Below are 20,651 nucleotides of genomic sequence, written 5' to 3'. Positions count from 1 at the left end.
TAAAAACCGCAGAGGTGATCAAATACCACCAAAAGAAAGCTCTATTTGTGGGAAAAAAAGGACGTCAATTTTGTTTGGGAGTCACGTCACACGACCGCGCAATTGTCAGTTAAAGCGACGCAGTGCCGAATCACAAAAAGTGGTCTGGTCTTTGGCCAGCAAAATGGTCCGGTCTGTAAGTGGTTAATATTGATTGGACCCAGGACAAAAAATTTTCTTGGGGCCCCCCTCCCCCATGCAATTTCAATTTCTCCACCTTCTCCGAGACATACAATAAATAACAATAAATAGCAGCTAGACTTAAAATTAGTTTACTGTATCAGATCAGGCAGCGATTGGTTGCCAGAGGTTACAGCATATCATCACTATTTACAAAAATTTTGTTTTATATATATTTTTGGGGGATATTTATTATAACAAAAGTAAAAAATAATGCGTTTTTTTCTTTCAAAATTGTCGTTCTATTTTTGGTTATAGCGCAAAAAAATAAAAAACGCAGAGGTGATCAAATACCACCAAAAGAAATAAAGCTCTATTTGTGGGGGGAAAAAAAGGACGTCAATTTTGTTTGGGAGCCACGTCGCACGGCCGCGCAATTTTCTCAGTTAAAGCGACGCAGTGCCGAATCGCAAAAAGTCGTCTGGTCTTAAGCCAGCAAAATGGGTCGGGGCTGAAAATGGTTAAAGTTCATGTGTGCGTAAAGGCAGGTGTCCCAATACTTTTGGTAATATAGTGTATGTCCTATTTTCCTATACTTCTCTGCTAATAATGTTCTTAGGGTTAGATGCATGTATATATATATATATATATATATATATATATATATATATATATATAATATTATATTATATGTTTTTTCTTTATCATAATGGTATTTCTATCAACTATTTGTTTGAATTTCTTGGACATCCTGAGTATGAAAGTTGTATGTAATTGGCTTGTGAGTATTTTTTCCTTTTTTACTTTTCCTTTTATACATTTCAAATGCACTGAGCAATAACTCACCTGTAGACTGGCAGTTTGTAACCAATATAAGCCCTGAATGAAAACACAAATAATTGATAATTTCATTAAATTCTCATATAAACTTTAACATATACAGACACGTGAAAAAGTAAATGTATCCAATTGAAATTGTTGACTTTTTCCACCATATTCGAACAGCGAAACATTAGAACTTTCTTCACACAGTGTCTACAAATAGATACTATACTTGAACAAATGACACATAAAATTCACATAATGTATTCTTTCTAATAATCCAAAACAAAAATAAAATAAAAAATGACAATGCAGATTTTTCATATGGATTAGGTAAGTACTCCCCTGAATTTGCCACCACTTTAACCCATGAAACTGGAATCCAGGGCTTTAGATTTGGTGCCAATGATTAGAACCTCCATAGGGAGTATGCAGGTTGAATTTCTTATTTCATCCTATGACCTCCGTAAGATTTACCCCCCTTTAGGACCAGGCTATTTTCCTTTATCGTCTTCCAGGACAGCCTCTGACACATAGGGCTCCTCCCTCCGGGACAGGAAACACATACCCCCAAATGGTTAAAAGGTGGTCCTCCAGGCAGGGGTGGACTGACAACTCATGGGGCCCCCGGGCAATAGGAGATTATGGGCCCCCAAACAATCAGACATTATGGGGCCACACAGTATATACACACACACAGTATACAATCACACAGTATACACAGACATGTTTCTATTGGCTGAGAAGGTAATGGAGAGGTGGGGCAGCTATAATCTCTGGATTTTTAGACCAAAAGGATGTTGGTACGGGACATTTCAGAGACAGATGTAAAAAAAACACAGATTTTTACATATTTTCCCTGGTTTTACTGAGGCTGGCAACCCTGATGGGGCCCCCTAATGGCACTGGGCCCTCGGGCAGTGCCCGAGTGGCCCAATGGTCAGTCCGCCCCTGCCTCCAGGCCTTCCCCTTCAGTTTTTGTGTTTCTTGCCGGGAGGGAAGGAAGCATGTGAGGAACCTGAAGAGCTCCATGTTCCAGGACTGTCCTGGGGGAGCCTCTGAAGTACCTTCTCCTCTGTCCAAAGCGCCCCTCTGTCTAGACGCAGTGAAGAGAGGGCTGCTTGTACACCGCTGCCTATTAACTCGGGAAGAGTTGGACCCCTGAAGAGCGGGGCGGATCCTCTACCTCCATTTCGGCGTACAAACTGATCGTTGTCCTTCAGAAACTAACGGCGACCAAAAACGAATGGCGTCCCACACGGCATGCAGAACATTCTGGGTATAGCAATGAACATGCATCCGAGGAGGGGCATCTGCGTTCCAACGAACGGAAGTGACGCAGCTTCCGGTGGAACCGCATCATCAGGGGGTGCCAGGAGACAAGGTTCTGGTCTCCAGGCGCAGCGTGTGTGGCTTGTTGCGTGTCTGGAGCCTGTGTAGATCAGGCAGAGGCTGTGACAAAGGAGCCATGGAGGGCACTGCAGCATTTCAGGCGGTCGACTCCGGTTCTTCTGGCACCTCTCAGGTAAGCGTGGTGAGGGCAGACCATGGCTTACTCTAGGAGGGGGTAAGGTCTTTGTGACCAAAGCCATTCCCTGGGTGGGGAACCACAGGTGAAGGGCGGGGCACTTCTCTCCTTCCCCCTGAGCACAGAGGTGGTGGGGGTTGAGAATAGGCTCTCATGGTTTGTCTTCTGTCTTTTCTTTTGCTTTCAGGGTAAAGCACAGGACAGATCTCAGATACAGCCCCCCAGGAGAAAGTGTGCCGTTTGTGGAACAAAACTTGGTCCCAATTGGGAGAAACCACTTTGCCCCAAATGTGTCAATAATTTAACTAAGGATGACTCCATGACAGAGTGTCATAAGATCCTTACATCAGTAAAAGACTAAATTGCATCCACCTTTAAATCATTTAGAGGAATGATGGATAGGATGCGGGGTCCCTCTCCTGCCCTTATCTAGAGCGGCAAGTTTGCCCTCCCTGTCTGAACCCAGTCAGGAGGATGGGGAAGATAGGGAAGGGGAGCCCAGATCGCTTGCCTCTTCTCAAATAGACTCAGGGTCTGCTTCTGATGAAGAGGAAGATTGCTCCAGAGGGTCCAGGTACAAATTTACATTGGACGATGTGGGGGCTTATTAAAAGCAATATATGACACCCTAGAGATCAGAGAGGAGTCGGTACAGCTTTCTAAGGATGACCTCATGTATCAGGGGGAGTCTACCCAATAATCCAGAGTTTTCCCTGTACATAGATCTCTAGTAGAAGCGATCTTGCTAGAGTGGGAGCCCCCTGAGAGGAGACCATTCTTTTCAGGCAGTCTCAAACGTAGATTTCCCTTTGAGAAGGACGCGGCCCAGCCTTGGAACAAGTTTCCTAAGTTGGTTGCGCCGCTAGTGAAGGTTTCCAAAAAGAATGATTTGGCCTTCAATGATCTGGGATCTCTTAAGGACCCCATGGACAAAAGGGGTGATGTGCTGTTAAAGAGGGCTTGGGATGCCTCCTCTATTGCGCTCAAACCGGCCCTTGCGGCCACCTGTGTGGCTAGAAATATGGAATGCTGGTTAACTCGGTTGCAGTCTCACACTTCTGCAGGCACGTCTCGACAACAGCTGCTAAAATCCTTTCCTTTATTATTTAAAGCAATTGGGTTCCTAGCAGACGCTTCTGCTGAGTCAGTAAAGCTAGCGGCCAGGTCTGCAGCTTTGGTTAATGCTGCAAGAAGGGCTGTATGGTTGAAAGCCTGGTCGGGAGATGCAGCATCAAAGCCCAGGCTTTGTGGATTACCTTTCTCAGGCGATCACCTTTTTGGGCCTGGGCTCCAGGAGGCCCTGGAGCGTACCGAAGACAAAAATAAAGCCTTTCCAGAGAAAAAGAAGAAGCCTGAGGGCAGACATCTTTTTTGAGGGTTTAGGCAACAGACCCAGCAGGAGAGAGAGGGTCTGCCGAAAAAAAAACACTGGACGGGTCACAAGGGTCGTGGCAGAGGAGGAATACTATTTAATTCTCCTCAACCCACCCAAAGCCCCAGGAACTCTTGTGTTCCGGTGGGAAGAAGGTTGGGGAATTTCCTCCCACAATGGACCAACACAACTTCAAGTCCGTTTATATTAGAGATGATAGAAAATGGCTACAAGTGGGAGTTCAATGCCATCCCCCCACCTACCTTCTTAGTAACCCAGTTACCCAGACTGGGAGAAGGCAGAAGCTCTGAGTTTACTATTGGGGGAGTTGTTAGATCAACAGGTCATCAGCCAAGTACCAGATGCCGAATGCGGACGGGGGTATATTCCCATGTGTTCGTAGTTCGAAAGCCATCAGGCAAGTTCAGGTTGATTCTCAATCTCAGGCCCCTGAACAGGTTTATCCGGTACAAGCGTTTCAGGATGGAGTCTATCTTCACGATAACGAACCTCCTGTTTCCCGATTGCTATATGGCAACGATCGACCTCAGGGATGCATATTTGCATATGCCAATACATCGGGAATTCCAGAAATTCCTCAGACTGGCAGTCAGGGTGAACTCGGAAATTCTCCACTTCCAATTCGGGGCACTTCCTTTTGGCCTAGCATCCTCTCCCAGGATTTTTACAAAGGTCCTGGCAGAAGCCCTAGCTCCACTGCATGTCAGGGCCATTACAGTGATCCCATATTTGGACGATCTTCTGTTTGTCGTCCAGTCTTACCAGCAGCTAGAAGAGAATCTACAGGAGGTGTAACATTTCCTGCGTTCTCTTGGTTGGTTGATCAATCTGGACAAGTCCCAGCTGATCCCAACCCAAGAAGTACTGTACCTGGGTTACAGAATCTCCTCCAGTGAGAGGGAGGTTTTCCTCCCATCAGAAAAGATAGAGAAGATAGGTCTAGCAGTAGCAAAGCTTCAGACCAATTAGGAAGCCCAGGTCAGAGATGTCATGAGAATGATAGGGTTAATGACATTCTGTTTTCCAGCAGTCCCTTGGGCAAGGTTCCACCAGCACCCGTTGCAGACTCTCCTTCTGCAGTGCTGGGATGGCAGCCAGCAGGGTTTAGATGAACCTATGCGGATATCCACCAGAGTCAAAAGGACACTGTGGTGGTGGAGAACCAGTCACAAGTTGGACAAGGGTCTGCGGTGGTTCAGACGAACAGTTCTGGTGCTGACAACAGACGCCAGCTCTTTTGGCTGGGGCGCACACCTGGAAAAGGATCTGGCTCATGGATCCTGGTCTCAGGTGGAAGCCAGACGGACCTCAAATCAGAGGGAATTACTGGCAGTGCAGAGGGCGATAGTAGCCTTTCGGGAAAGAATAAAGGGACAGCATCTCCAAGTAAGGTTGGACAATGTGGCTGCTGTTGCATATATAAACAAGCAGGGGGGGACCAGGAGCCCTGCATTGCAGACCATAGCAGGAGAAATTTATGCTTGGCCCAAGTCGAACCTAGCTTCGCCATCAGCGGTTAATTTAAAGGGGGCTCAGAACTCGCTGGCAGATTTTCTCAGTCTTCAGTAGTGAAACAGGACGAATGGTCATTCAACCAGGAAGTGTTCGAGCAGGTTATGAGGACCTGGGGCATACCAGAAGTGGATTTTTTTGCCTCAAACAACAAGAAGGTTGCTCAGTTCTTCACCCTGCACTCGCAGGATCAAGCCAAAGGGATAGATGCCTTCGCCAATGCATGGCACTTCAACCTGTGCTATGCCTTCCCCCCCCCCAGTAAGGTTAGTCGCGGCGGTCCTCCAGAAATTCCAGACCCAGGAAACGGATCTCATTCTGATAGCCCCGTTCTGGTCAAGAAGGGCCTGGTTTGCAGTCCTAAAGAGGTTGGCAATATATCCTCCGATTCATCTTCCGATGAGGGAGGATCTGGTTACACAGGGTCCTATCCGGCATCCTCAAATAGAAACCCTCAGACTGGTATCTGTGGAACAGCTGTTAAGGGCCCAAGGCTTTTCAGAAATGGTCATCAAGACTCTTAGAATTCCGTAAGCCAGTGACCAGGGCCATTTACACCAAGGCGTGGAAGAGGTTCAATTCCTGGTTAGCAGAACAGGAGCAGGAAGAACCAGGAGGCTCTTCATTGTGGGGTCACCAGTACAGTATTTATAAATTGAAATCGAATCCCCTCAAGTGTCTCTTCTCCAGAGAGAGTAAGTTCAGTGCTCACAACCTTTCTTCATAAAGGGTCTGGAGGATATTAGTTATCAGCTTTGTTGCCCTTCTTTGTAGTCGCTCCATTTCCAGTTCATCCTTCCTGAGGACTGGCGCCCAGAACTGGACAGCATAGTCCAGGTGCGGCCGGACCAGAGTCTTGTAGAGCGGGAGAATTATCGTTTTATCTCTGGAGTTGATCCCCTTTTTAATGCCAATATTCTGTTTGCTTTGTTAGCAGCAGCTTGGCATTGCATGCCATTGCTGAGCCTGTCATCTACTAGGACCCCCAGGTCCTTTTCCATCCTAGATCCCCCCAGAGGTTCTCCCCCCAGTGTATAGATTGCATTCATATTTTTGCCACCCAAATGCTATTATTTTACATTTTTCTACATTAAACATCATTTGCCATGTAGTTGCCACCCCATTAATTTGTTCAGATCTTCTTGCAAGGTTTCCACATCCTGCGGAGAAGTTATTGCCCTGCTTAGCTTAGTATCATCCAGGGTGAACCTATCCAATTTCTTAAGATTGGGAACACGCCTACTTGGTTCTGTTCTATTCCACACGTCCATGGTGATGTTATATTGATATACTGAGGCCATTGGTTTGTTGACCTAACCTTGTGTTGTAGACCCATAAACTGTACCACAAAGAGCTTATTTTCACACTAATCAATACCATCAATACCTTTTTTTTTTTTAAACAGTCAATATTTAAAGTCAGGTGATGCAAGGAAATATAACATTGTCCTTATCATAAATACAGTGAATGCTCCTAAGACTTAGATTTCAAAGTGAACAGGAAATCCATATTTTGGATGAAAGGTGCAGAATGTAACTAGATGGAGCAAACCTGTGTCTCAAAGTGAGCAGCAAATGTGCTTTATAAATTAGACTATTCTGTAGATCAGTGGTCTCCAAACTGTGGCCCGGGTGCTTGCCTTCATCAGGCCCTTGGGACACTATTCCTCCCACCCAAGGCACTATTCCTTCTACACCAACAATGGGGCATGATTCCTGTTACTGATACCAACAATAAGGCACTCTTCCTATCACTGACCCCAACAACAGGACACTATTCCTTCCCCTGATGCCAACAATGAGCCACTATTCCTACTGGAAAACACTAATGATGGGGAATGATTTCTTCCCCTAATACCAACAATGGGGCAATATTCCCACTGACCAAAGTCTGGCCCCCTCAAAGTCTGAAGGACCGTAAACTGGCCCTTTGTTCATAAAGTTTGGAGTGCCCTGCTGTAGATGACAGAACAACAAAGAATGGTCAATGAATCGATATGGAAATTACAATCTAAGGATCATTAGAAGATCACACAACCTGATTTCTTACCTGTGAAGAGCAGAAGGCGGAACCCCCCTGCCATTCTACTGTTCCCGCTGAGACCTCTTCTCACCCCGACACAGCTCATAGAATCCTGCCGGAAAATAAAATATAGATATAAAACATCCTGATCTTCAAGAAAAGAATGTTTCCACCTGACATTTCCATGAGGCTTTAGGCCGGGTTCATGCTATCTTCGCATGTGGCTCCCAGCAGGGAGTTTGGGTCAGATTTCAGTCTGGATTTATTGCTGAATTCAGACCTGAAATGGACCAAAATTTGCAGCGGAGATATGTGAACCGGCTCCATAGAGAGCCGATGAAGACCTCCTGCTATTGCGAATTGGACGCGGGGAATCCGTATCCAATACGCAATAGTGTGAAGCCAGCCTTACTATCTGTGTTTCAAGTATGTGTTGCTGGTGTGGAGAAACATTTATAGTAAAAAAATAAATAAATAAATAAATATGGCTATAGTGACCGTCACCCTAATAAAGACAATGCAATTTTTGTTTAATTCAATTATTTTTATTAAGTTGTAAAATTATAGTATATAGTACAAATACTAAAACTGCCAACGACAAGAAAATAAAAATTGTGCTCTGCTGTGTATTATCTCAGTTCAGTAATAGAGGTATAAACAGAGGTATTAAAGAGGAAGTAAACTCTCCCACACTGATGCTTCTTTTTATTTAGTCCATTATAATCAGTAATTATCAAACTATAGCCACTGTAATCCAGCCCAAATCGCATATTACTTACTGTTTAAAGAAACTTTTTAAAAACTTGTTTACAGGGGTTAGGCAGCACAATCTTATTGTTTTCTGAGTCCACAGTGGAGTGTATTTCCGCCCTTACATTGAGCACTTCCTGTACTGTTAACCAAGCCTCCTTCTCAATCCATTGTTTCTATGGCAACCCCACTTCCCTGTTCATAGTAGACTTGTTTTTATTTCATAGTATTTACTTGTGCTGATTGTCTAATGTTTGCCTGTGTCAGTCTTATCAGCTAGACTGCAGTAATGGCCAAGTTTACACTGCATGTCATGTCACATGGTCACATGGTGTGTAGGAGGAAGCTCTGAGTGATTATGCAGCCTCCTGGGATATCAGTGGTGTGTGCCGTAGGAAGTCCTGATAACGGATAGATAAGCACATAGAGAGTGTGCCGTAAATCAGGGGAGATCTGGGCATGCTCAGTGACTTTATTCTAAAGAACATAAAGGATTACAACAATACTAAGCAAGTAAGGAGATACCTACAAGCAGTGTTCATTAGGGATTTTTATGCTGATTTACATGGGACAAAGTTGTGGGGGAGGGTTCACAACCAATTTAAAAGAATATGTAGAAATTGTAGCTTATAAATATTTCTCACATAGTACAGTCTGGACAAGTTTCCCAACCAGGCTTCAGTGGAACCCTATGGTTCCCCCAGAAGTTGCCATGGGTTCCTTGAGGGTTTCTACAGTGCCTTGAAAAAAGTATTCACACCCCTTGAAATTTTCCACATTTTTGTCATGTTACAACCAGAAACGTAAATGTATTTTATTGGGATTTTATGTGATGGACCAACACAAAGTGGCACATAATTGTGAAGTGGAATGAAAATGATAAATGGTTTTCCAAATTCTTACAAATAAATAGGTGAAAAGTGTGATGTGTATTTGTATTCAGCCCCCTTTACTCTGATACCCCTAACTAAAATCTAGTTGGACCAATTGCCTTCAGAAGTCACCTAATTAGTAAATAGAGTCCACCTGTGTGTAATTTTAATCCCAGTATAAATACAGCTGTTCTGTGAAGACCTCAGAGGTTTGTTGGAGAACCTTAGTGAACAAACAGCATCATGAAGACCAAGGAACACACCAGACAGGTCAGGGAAAAAGTTTTGGAGAAGTATAAAGCAGGATTAGGTTATATAAAAAAAAAAAATCCCAAGCTTTGAACATCTCACGGAGCTCTGTTCAATCCATCATCGGAAAATGGATAGAGTATGGCACAACTGCAAACCTACCAAGACATGGCCGTCAACCTAAACTGACCGGCAGGGCAAGGAGAGCATTCATCAGAGAAGAGCCAAGAGGTCCATGGTAACTCTGGAGGAGCTGCAGAGATCCACAGCTCAGGTGGGAGAATCTGTCCACAGGACAACTATTAGTCGTCTCTCCACAAATCTGCCCTTTATGGAAGAGTGACAAGAAGAAAGACATTGGTGAAAGAAAGTCATAAAAAGTTCCGTTTGCAGTTTTTGAGAAGCCATGTGGGGGACACAGCAAACATGAGGAAGAAGGTGATCTGGTCAGATGAGACCGAAATGGAACTTTGTGGACTAAAAACAAAACACTATGTGTGGGGGGAAAACTAACACTGCACATCACTCTCAACACACCATCCCCACTGTGAAACATGGTGGTGGCAGCATCATGTTGTGGGGATGCTTTTCTTCAGCAAGGACAGGGAATCTGGTCAGAGTTGATGGGAAGATGGATGGAGCCACATACAGGACAATCATAGAAGAAAACCTATTATGCTGCGTACACACAACCGGACTTTCCGGCAGACTAGGTCCGGTCTTCCCGACTGACTTTTCAGCGGAGTTCCAATGGACTTTCCAAATGAACGGATTTGGCTGCACACAATCACACCAAAGTCCGATGGATTTGAACGTGATGACGTACAACCGGACTAGAATAAGGAAGTTCATAGCCAGTAGCCAATAGCTGCCCTAGCCTCGGTTTTCATCCGTCGGAGCAGAATACAGATGAACGGATTTTTTCGACTGGACTTGAGTCAATTGGAAAGATTTGAAACATGTTTTAAATCTAAAGTCCGTCTGATTTTAGACAGCAAAGGTCCGATGAAGCCCACACATGATTGAATTGTCTGTCGGATTCGTTCTGTCGGCCCTTTGCTGTCAAAGTCCGGTCGTGTGTACGGGGCATTACAGTCTGCAAAAGACTTGAGACCGGGGCGGAGGTTCACCTTCCAGCAGGACAACGACCCGAAACATACAGCCAGAGCTACAATGGAATGGTTTAGATCAAAGCATATTCATGTGTTAGAATGGACCAGTCAAAGCCCAGACCTAAATCTAGCAGCAATAGAATGAAGGCATGGTGGGGGGAGCCTATACCCAGCTGTGCTGTCATCAGGAAAGGAAAATTACGGTAAGTATTTGAATAAAATTTTCCGTTATTTGAGCATTGCGCCTTTTACTTGTTAAAATCTATGTGAAAAAGTAATTGCCCCTAAACCTAATAACTGGTTGTACCACCCTTGGCGGCAACAACTGTAATCAAGCATTTGCGATAACTGGCAATGAGTCTTTCACATCGCTGTGAAGGAATTTTGGTCCACTCTCCTTTACATAATTGTTTTAATTCAGCCACATTGGAGGCTGTTTAAGCATCTCAATTGGATTTAGGTCTGGACTTTGACTAGACTTGATCTTTTGAGCCATTCAGAGGTGGACTTGCTGGTGAGCTATGGATAATTGTCCTACTGCATGTACTCTTGAGCTTCAACAAACTGATGGCCGGACATTCTCCTTCAGGATTTTCTGGTAGACCTCAGAATTCATGGTTCCATAGATGATGGCAAGTCCTCCAGGTCATGAAGCTGCAAAGCAGCCCGAGACCATATTACTACCACCTCCATGCCTGACTGTTGGTATGGTGTTCTTTTTATTAATTGTTTGTTTTATGCCAGATGTAACGGGACGCACACCTTCCAAAAAGTTCAACTTTTGTCTCATCAGTCCACAGAATATTTGCCCCAAAGTCTTGGGGAAAATAAAGATTATAGAGAGGTCACCAACTTTACCGAAATAAATCAATTCAAATGTGACTAACCAGTACTAATTTTATCATGACCAAGATTACTCTCCTGTCTTGGTTGGCTTTTTGACAAAGGCAATTCCCCCGGTAAATGAAAGATGGCATCCTAATGGTTGGTATGGACATTGGACAATTGCTCCATGTACTTCAGATTTGCTTGTTCTGGTTTCTATATGAGCTCCATCAGAATGTAGAGAACAAATACAAATTTTATGCAGGACTTTCTCTGTGACTGATGAGTGTAAATGAATGTTGTGTGTGACTCAGCTTGTGCTCCAATGACAGATATGTTTTCTTAACACACCCTCATAAAGAGGCTCATAGAGGTCATCGCAAATCTGCTGTGCATTTCCTCCTGATGAGTTCCTGTAGAATGTTAAGTATCACCTGCCAAAATAATATCCAGTTTTACGGCTGATTAGATATTTCCTCTTCCTGGGATACAATACATGTCTCATGATTAGAAGCACTTTCACAATCCTGCATACGTTTCTTATTATGCTCAATATTTGTTTGACAGACACCTTAGGAAATAATCGCAATCAAGGCTATTTATGGTAACCAGATGCTATACTTATCTGGACATATTAATGTGCTCCCAGGAATGGGTAGCAAACATCGACAGCAGCCATTCTCAACCTTTATAACATGGAGGAACCCTTTAAATTTCTTTCTGGTCTTATGTTAGGTTGACAGCTGAGTGGCTCTGTGGGCCGCATTTTTGGCAGGCGCAGCAGCCCATTCATCTGAATGGACGGCCATGCCTTCTCAAAGGCAGGGAAAAGGTCCCTGCTGCATTTCAGAAATCACAGTCTGCATGGGAAATTCAAGTGCGGTGCGATTTCCAGTGCATGCGACATGCCATTAGCATTAATGGCACCCACAGACACCGCCCATCAATTGTCCATCAGTGCTGTCTATCATTGTCCATCAGTGTCCATCAGTGAAGCCTATCATTGTCCATCAGTGCCGTCTATCATTGTCCATCAGTGTCCATCAGTGAAGCCTATCATTATCCATCAGTGCCCATCAGTGCAGTCTATCATTGTCCATCAGTGCCCATCAGTGAAGCCTATCATTGTCCATCAGTGAAGCCTATCATTATCCATCAGTGCCCATCAGTGCAGTCCATCATTGCCCATCAGTGTCCATCAGTGAAGCCTATCATTGTCCATCAGTGAAGCCTATCATTATCCATCAGTGCCCATCAGTGCAGTCTTTCATTGTCCATCAGTGCCCATCAGTGAAGCCTATCATTGTCCATCAGTGCCATCTATCATTGTCCATCAGTGTCCATCAGTGAAGCCTATCATTATCCATCAGTGTCCATCAGTGCAGTCTATCATTGTCCATCAGTGCCCATCAGTGAAGCCTATCATTGTCCATCAGTGAAGCCTATCATTGTCCATCAGTGAAGCCTATCATTATCCATCAGTGCCCATCAGTGCAGTCTATCATTGCCCATCAGTGCTGTCTATCGGGGGCATCTCAGTGCTGCCTATAATTCCCTTTCAGTACAGCCTCATTAGTGCCTCCTACTCAGGGCCCATAAGTGTAGCCTCCTCAGTGCCCATCAGTGCCACCTGATCAGTGCCCACAGTGAAGAAGGAAAGTTTGTTATTTGCAAAAAAATTAACAGAAACTAATCTTTTTTTTCAACATTTCTGTCCATTTTTTGTTTGTGTAGCAATAAATAAATAAACCCTTTGGTGATTAAATACCACTTAAAGAAAGCTCTATTTGTGTGAAAAAAAATTCTATAAATGTAATTTTGATATAGTGTTGCATGACCGTGAAATTGTCATTCAAAATGTGACAGCGCTGATAGTTTAAGATTGGCCTGGGCCGGAAGGGTTATGAAAGTGCCCGATATTGAAAGTGGCTAAAATGAACAGAGCCGCATCGCAATCATGTCTAATGTGGCTGCACAAGCGCCCTCCAAAAGGTGATCCACCATAAATCATAACCATAAATCATTTTTCAGAAGAATAGTGTAAATGGGCCCTTACAGAAAGTGGAAAAATAAATCTGCTGGCAGGATCAACAGATAATAAAATTATTTTGGGGGGGGGGGGAACCCAGAAAAACAAAAAAAGCTTTATTCATGCTACTGACAGACTGCATCATATCTGTTATGTTTGCTGATAGTTTTCCCTTTGTTCATACCTTCCCACTCCATTCCTTGTACTTTTATATCCTCCCATCCTTGTCTTAGAAAGTAATGAGGACTTGATTTGATAAGAGGTCAAACCATGCCTCACAGAAGTATATTATATTTCTTCATCAAATTGTCCTCCAATAATTCTTGATGATTAGTATACAAAAACCTTGGTTTGAGAGCGTTTTGCAAGACAAGCTAAATTTTTAAATACATTTTGACTTGATACACAAGCGATGTCTTGATATACAAGTAGCGTCATGTCACAACTGAGTATAAAAGAGAAGAGAGGCGCCTCAAAAGCCCCGTACACACGAGAGGACTTATGTCCGACAGACTTCCGAAGGAGTTCTGCCGGAGTTCTGCCGGAGTTCCGACAGAGTTCTGACGGACTTTTCGACTGAGCGGACTTGGCCACACACAATCACACTAAACTCCGACGGATTCTAACGTGATGACGTACGACTGGACTCGAATAAGGAAGTTCATAGCCAGTAGCCAATAGATGCCCTAGCGTCGGTTTTAGTCCGTCGGAATAGCATACACACGAGCGAATTTTTCGAAGGGACCGGGTCCGGCGGAGTTCCGTCGGAAAAAATTGAAGCATGTTCCATATTCTAAAGTCCGTCAGACTTTGGCGAATCAAAAGTCCGTTGCAGCCCACACACGATCGGATAGTCTGACGGAATCAGTCCGTCGGACTTTGGATGTTGAAAAGTCCGCTCGTGTGTACGCGGCATAAGTGTAGCAATATGGTTACATTTAATGAAGGTACAACATTTAGCAACATATTGCTACACTTAGAGGCGCCTCTCTTCTCTTTTATACTCTGGAGCTCCTGCTGGATTTTGCTTCTAATCCCCTTGTAGAGGCTTCCATGTGTGGATGGACATTTTATGGTTACACAACCTGATCACATTGCTAGAATCTTTTTATATGGATTATAAACCGAAGGACTTACGAAGAAATGGTTGTGGAACGAATCATTTGAGTTTCCATTATTTCTTATGGGGAAATTCGCTTTGATATACAAGAGCTCAGTTTCTCCGCTCCCCGTATTGCTTTTTAAGTTATGTGATCACTATTTTTCATCTTTTTTATTTTTTGCTGTTGCAATTTTGTTATTTGCCGGTATTTTATGCAAATAAAAAGCCAATTGTAGTTTTGACCTACGCCATTGGGAGCTCGTGTTTTTTAGTTTTTTTTATGTTTTTAATAACACCTGCTCCATGAATGTACTGACTACCTTGGGAGATATACTGGGGCCGGACCGCCTCTCTATCCCGGATTTGGCCGTGCAAGGGTCTCCAGATGACGTTCGTCGATCGATGCGGATGGAGGATCTTCGGTGACCTGTTGCCCCGTCTCCAAGTGGCCTCTCTGTTCATGCATTTTTGATCTGGTGTCGCTGACACGCAGGTCCAACAACTCTGGTAAGAGTATTTAATTCTATCTATCTTCGTCGATGCCAGTGTCTTCAGAAGTTTAGCGTGTTGCCGGCTTCTTCTGCCTATGGAAGGTTTAGATCCCTGACTGATTCACTATTCCTCTGGATGGACTTTTAGTGGACTTATACGCTTTTCCACTTGTTTTATTCACATTTTTTGTTTTCAACACTTAATATTTAGATATCAGCGCTACATTTCTTCTTTTCTTTCCACATGAATTTTTGTCACATTCGTATGTAGCAGCTTAATTTTTTATTTTTTTGTATTGTCTATTATTGTATAGCGCAGTATTATTTTTCTGTTTTTCCACATTGATATTCAAGTGCCTTGGATTACAAGCATGTTTCTGGAAAGAATTACGCTCGCAATCCAAGGTTTTACTGTGGTACTGAAAACTACTTGGCAGTAATCTTATGTATCAGAAAGTAGAAGATCTGCTCAGCTTGTGGTGGAAAAACTTGAATTAATTGTGAATTTGTAGTTGGAAACAGCAGATGTGAAATTTTGGCAATAGAATAAATATTGTATATAACAAAGATCTAACAAGTAAAAGCAATGGTCTATTATCACCCACTTACCTGTCCCCCTATGGATATGTCCAGTGTTGTCCTCCCGGTAGTCACAGCTAGATTAAGTGACATTGCAGGTAAGTGCGACACTTTTATAAAGGAGGTTGTCCCATCTGGTGACCTATCACAGATGCCAGTCAAGGAGGAAAGAGCATTTTTTTAATTTAATCAAACATTGCAACTAGAAGGATGATCTTTTACCCTTCCAAACTGTACCATTCCGATCCACTGTATGAGCAATGTAGAGGAATGTCAGGTATGAAGGCTGCCCGAGATGGGGCTTAACAAGAGACAATTATGCGATTTCCCTATTTAATGAAGTCATTGCTGGGTTTGGCAATAAATCATCCATTAATCCATTCACAGGTAATTTGCTGCTCATTTGCTGTTGCTTTCAATTGCTTAAATTAGATAAACAGACTACTGTTGGCTGGATCACACGCCGTCAGTTTGGGTGGAGGGGTAGGGCACAGCTAGAGATCCTAGTAGGACACATTTCTCTAGAAAATAATAATACATCAAAAGATTTTATAATAAATTTGACTTTTTTAAGCAACAGTATATATAAAAATACAACGGTTTTAGTACAGAATTCTTAAAACAGCCACCCTGCATTGGGCCCAATTTCACAACTATAACCATTCTAATAAATGCAAAGGTGTTGTATTCATAGAGTCAAAGAGTGGAAAAAGTAAGATGGACTTTTAAGGTGTCAACAATACACTCAATATAAAACCATTAAGCTTTTATTCTTCATATATATATATATATATATATATATATATATATATATATATATATATATATATATATATATATCACATGTGTGTGTAATATATATATATATATATATATATATATATATATATATTCACATGAATAAAATCCATAGGTATACTATATATAATATTATGTATGTATATATATATATATATATATATACCGGTATATAATCACATGAATAAAATCCATAGGTATACTATATATAATATTATGTATACCTGTGGATTTTATTCATGTAATTTTATGCATATTGTAATAATAAAAGCTTAATGATTTTTTATTGAGTGTATTGTTGGCACCTTAAAAGGCCATCTTATTTTTCCTACTCTTTAGCCCTGTACACGCGATCAGATTTTCCGACGGGAAATGCTGGATGTGAGCTTGTTGGCAGTTAGTCCGATGTGTGTACGCTCCATCGGATAAATGTTGTCGGACTTTCCCCCAACAAATGTTGGCTAGCATTTTCTCAAGTTTTCCACCAACAAATGCGTGTTGTTGGATTTACCAATCACGTTTACACAAGTCCATCGGATAAAAGTCCAAAGTACAAACACGCATGCTCGGAATCAAGGATGAGCCGGAAGCGCTCAGTCTTGTAAAACTATCTTTCGTAATGGAGATATCAGATATGTCTTGTGCGTCACAACGTTCGTGACGGTTGGCCAACATTTGTGTGACTGACCGTGTGTATGCAAGACAAGTTGGCGTCAACATACTTCGAAACAAAATTCCACAGTTTTGTTGTCGGAAAGTCCGATTGTGCGTACAGGGCTTTAGAACAGGATGTTGGTGCCTTGGGCAATCCATTGTCTTTTCTAACTTTGTTGTATTCATAATCATTTTGTGTGGGAAAATGGGAAGATTGTGTGTAACTGGTGATATATTGTAGTACTCGCTCATCCTGTACTTTTATGATACAATAATATCCTTATAAGATTTTTGTAAGAAAATTTTGATTTTATAAATATTGTTTTTTGACTACATCGGTGCCTAAAAAGTAAGCTTTTTTTATAAACTGTTTTGATTTATTATACTCTATAGGGATCTTAGTAGCTCTGTTGATTACTTCCTGTTCGTATGGAGGTTCTATAGAAAAGAGGTCTGCTGATGCTATGGGATGATTAATTGTCACATTTTACGCAAAGTAGCCCAAAATCCTATTAAAGTATATATACAGAGCCAAAACCCGTTTTTTTTTTTAGCTTCAAATGGACTTGAGAATGGTTAGAACCCCTGTCATGCTTTAATTGCTGGGAAAAGTGGAAAAATTGCGCTGGACCGGCAAGGTTATCTTATTGATTTTGCTGTATTTAAGTACTGATGTTGATGCTCGGTGCTTGGGTTCCCGGGCAGATGACTTCTACACTAGACACGTGCGGTTAGTTTTATTCCAAAAAAAATCTTTGGACAAATTTTTCGTTATTCGGAGATTTGGATAAATCTGAATACCCGAATTACAATATAAACAAATTTTACCGAATGCTCCAAATAACGTAACGAAATTCGTCTGAATTTTGGAAATTAGAATTTTACATTGAACTTCAGTGGACTTCCAACTACACATATAGCTGAAATCAAAGTCTGTGTGTGTTATTAGAGTACCATTTCGAAATAATGCTGTTTTTGTTAAGCCCCCGGGGGCGCGGATCGCGGCGATCGTTGTTGCGGGGTGTCAGTCTGACACCCGGCAACTACGATCTCGGTAAAGAGTCTCCGACGGAGACTCTTTACCACGTGATCAGCCGTGTCCAATCACGGCTGATCACAGTGTAAATGGGAAGAGCCGGTGATCGGCTTTCCCTCACTCGCGTCTGTCAGACAGGGGGGGGTCTGTGCTCCTCTGACAGGGGGGGGTCTGTGCTGATCGATTATCAGCACAGCCCCCCCGAGGATGCCCACACTGGACCACCAGGGACACCACCAGACCACCAGGGAAAAGGTAATCCTCCCTAGACCACCAGGGATGCCAGTCAGCACAATGGGTGCCAATCAGTGCCCATAATGGATGCCAATCAGTGCCCACAATGGGCATCACTGATTGGCATGCATTATTGTTTGGCACTGATTGGCATCCATTACTATAGTATAACACCAATGCTGCCTATGAGTGCCCACCTGTGCCGCCTATGAGTGCCCACCTGTGCCGCCTATCCATGCCCATCCATGCCCATCTGTGCCGCCTATCCATGCCCATCTGTGCCGCCTATCCGTGCCCATCTGTGCCGCCTATCCGTGCCCATCTGTGCCGTCCATCTGTGCCAGCTATCAGTGCCAATTTGTGCCACCTATCAGTGTCCGTCCGTGTCGCCCATCCGTGCCGCCTATCAGTGCCACTTCATTGGTGCCCATCAGTGCCGCCTTATCAGTGCCCATCAGTGTAGCCCCATCAGTGCCCATCACTGAAGGAGAAAACGTACTTATTTACAAAGTTTTGAAACTGAAACAAAAAAAAACATTTTTTTTTTCAAAATTTTCGGTATTTTTTTATTTGTAGCGCAAAAAATAAAAACCGTAGAGGTGATCAAATACCACCAAAAGAAAGCTCTATTTATGGGAAAAAAATGATAAAAATTTCATTTGGGTACAGTGTAGCATGACCGCGCAATTGTCATTCAAAATGCGACAGCGCTGAAAGCTCAAAATTGGTCTGGGCAGGAAGGTGTTTAAGTGCCCTGTATTGAAGTGGTTAAAGAGTCATTGTAATCATTTGATGATTTTTCTTTTGTTCACTTTTCTGTATTGAAATCGAAAACAATATAACATTTTAGTTTCAACCGATTCGAAAATTTATCGATTTGAATGTTTGGAATCTAAAAAGTTTGTAAATTCTAAGAAAATTCGAAAATTTATAATTACGAATTGAACGATGTAACTGAATTGAACTGGGTGCTCTCGTTCTGGTGACAACTCACTAAGAAAGCATTTCCCTCACTGTGGGGAGGTTTCCTCTCACTTCCTGTTGTGTCAACAGAGCAGAAATGGAAATCTCTTGGGACACTGAGAGCAATAAAACCTGAAACGAGTTTCACCCGTTCCCTTTATTTTGTTCAAAACTAATACCAAACTGAAAACACAGCTGGATCTGTTTGAAGTGTGGAGATCTTCTATAAAGAGGAAGTAGATTTCACTTGTCATTCAAAAAACATTTTCATGAACTGATTATCGTTTGGTATCAGGGTAGTATCAGGGTAGTAGTAATGTGCTTACTCACCTCTAAATACCTGTTACTAGGGGGTCCCTCGTAGTCTGCCTCCTTCGACGCCTGGGCTCCTGGCGTCACTTCCCCTTGGTGCGGGAAGGGAGATCATCTCTCCCCCCCTCCCCTCTTGTCAATCTAGGACATGTGACCGGTCCCAGATGAGTGTGCGGCCAGTGACGGCGCGCGCAACGCGGCTCACGCATGCGCAGTGGGTGCCCGGCTGTGAAACCACAGCCGGGCGACCACAGTTAAAATGCCTAGCACCACCGAGCGGAGGGGAGGGAGAGTGGTTCTTCGATCCCGCCCCCCGCATTGCTGGACCCTGGGACAGGTAAGTGTCCGATTATTAAAAGTCAGCAGCTGCAGTATTTGTAGCTGCTGACTTTTAATATTTTTTTTTTTAAGTGGGAACTCTACTTACATTTTTTTTTGTGTTGAACCCACTGGTTGAATGAAATAAACTGACCCATCTATGTCCAGCCTTAGGGACGTAATTAAACGTCTCTGAGATTTTAAAGCGGGAGTCCGCCGGGAGTCCGCGTTTTTTTTTTTTTAAAGCCAGCAGCTACAAATACTGACTTTTAAAATAAGGACACTTACCTGTCCAGCGTGCCCACGATGTCGGCACCCGAAGCCGATCTCTCGATCATCTCTCGGGTGCTGCCGCCGTCATCTTGGGTATGGGAATCAGGAAGTGGAGCCTTTCGGCTTCATTTCCCGGTTCCCTACTGCGCATGCACGAGTCACGCTGCGCAATAAGGATGGACCCGCTGCCTCTGGGATCTGTGTGCTTCCCAGCAGGCAGCGGGGGACTTTTGGAAAGGGGCATAATCTACGCCCCTTTCCGCAGAGAGCTATCCCGGAAGTGGGTGCAGATACCTGTACTGTACAGGTACCTGCACCCCCCTCCCCCCTGAAAGGTGCCAATTGTGGTGCCGGAGGGGGGGGGAGGGTTCCAATGAGCGGAAGCTCCACTTTAGGGTGGACCTCCGCTTTAAGTCCTTTGGACACAATGGATCTAGTAGAGAGATTATTACTCTCTAAAGGAAATGTAGAATGCTTTTCATTCTAGTGATAGACCAATACCCAAAGAATAATATCTTAATTCTGAAACCAGGCCCAGAGAATTTGTCTTGTTACCTTCCCATTGCATTATTAAACGTCGATTTTAAATCTATGATGGCTGTTGTGGCAAAGCATTTG

At 43.2% G+C, this 20,651-nt stretch overlaps 1 protein-coding gene across 1 annotated transcript in view; it reads right to left on the bottom strand.

Moving 5' to 3' along the window:
- Positions 1–20,651, bottom strand: part of LOC143927151 (uncharacterized) — an 88,292-nt gene that overhangs the window by 29,774 nt on the left and 37,867 nt on the right. Inside the window, exons 2-3 of the mRNA XM_077451100.1 lie at positions 7,464–7,548; positions 1,006–1,038 (exon numbers count right to left, since the gene is read on the bottom strand). Of these exons, the coding sequence (XP_077307226.1) occupies positions 1,006–1,038; positions 7,464–7,548 (118 nt within the window). The remainder of the gene's footprint in view (positions 1–1,005; positions 1,039–7,463; positions 7,549–20,651) is intronic.

The sequence above is a fragment of the Lithobates pipiens genome, unplaced genomic scaffold (genome assembly GCF_037356315.1).
Source record: "Lithobates pipiens isolate NorthernLeopardFrog02 unplaced genomic scaffold, aLitPip1_a1.2 Scaffold_23, whole genome shotgun sequence".
NCBI lineage: Eukaryota > Metazoa > Chordata > Amphibia > Anura > Ranidae > Lithobates > Lithobates pipiens.
The sequence above is the reverse complement of the archived record's forward strand: the minus strand, read 5'-3'. Positions and strand labels throughout refer to the sequence as shown.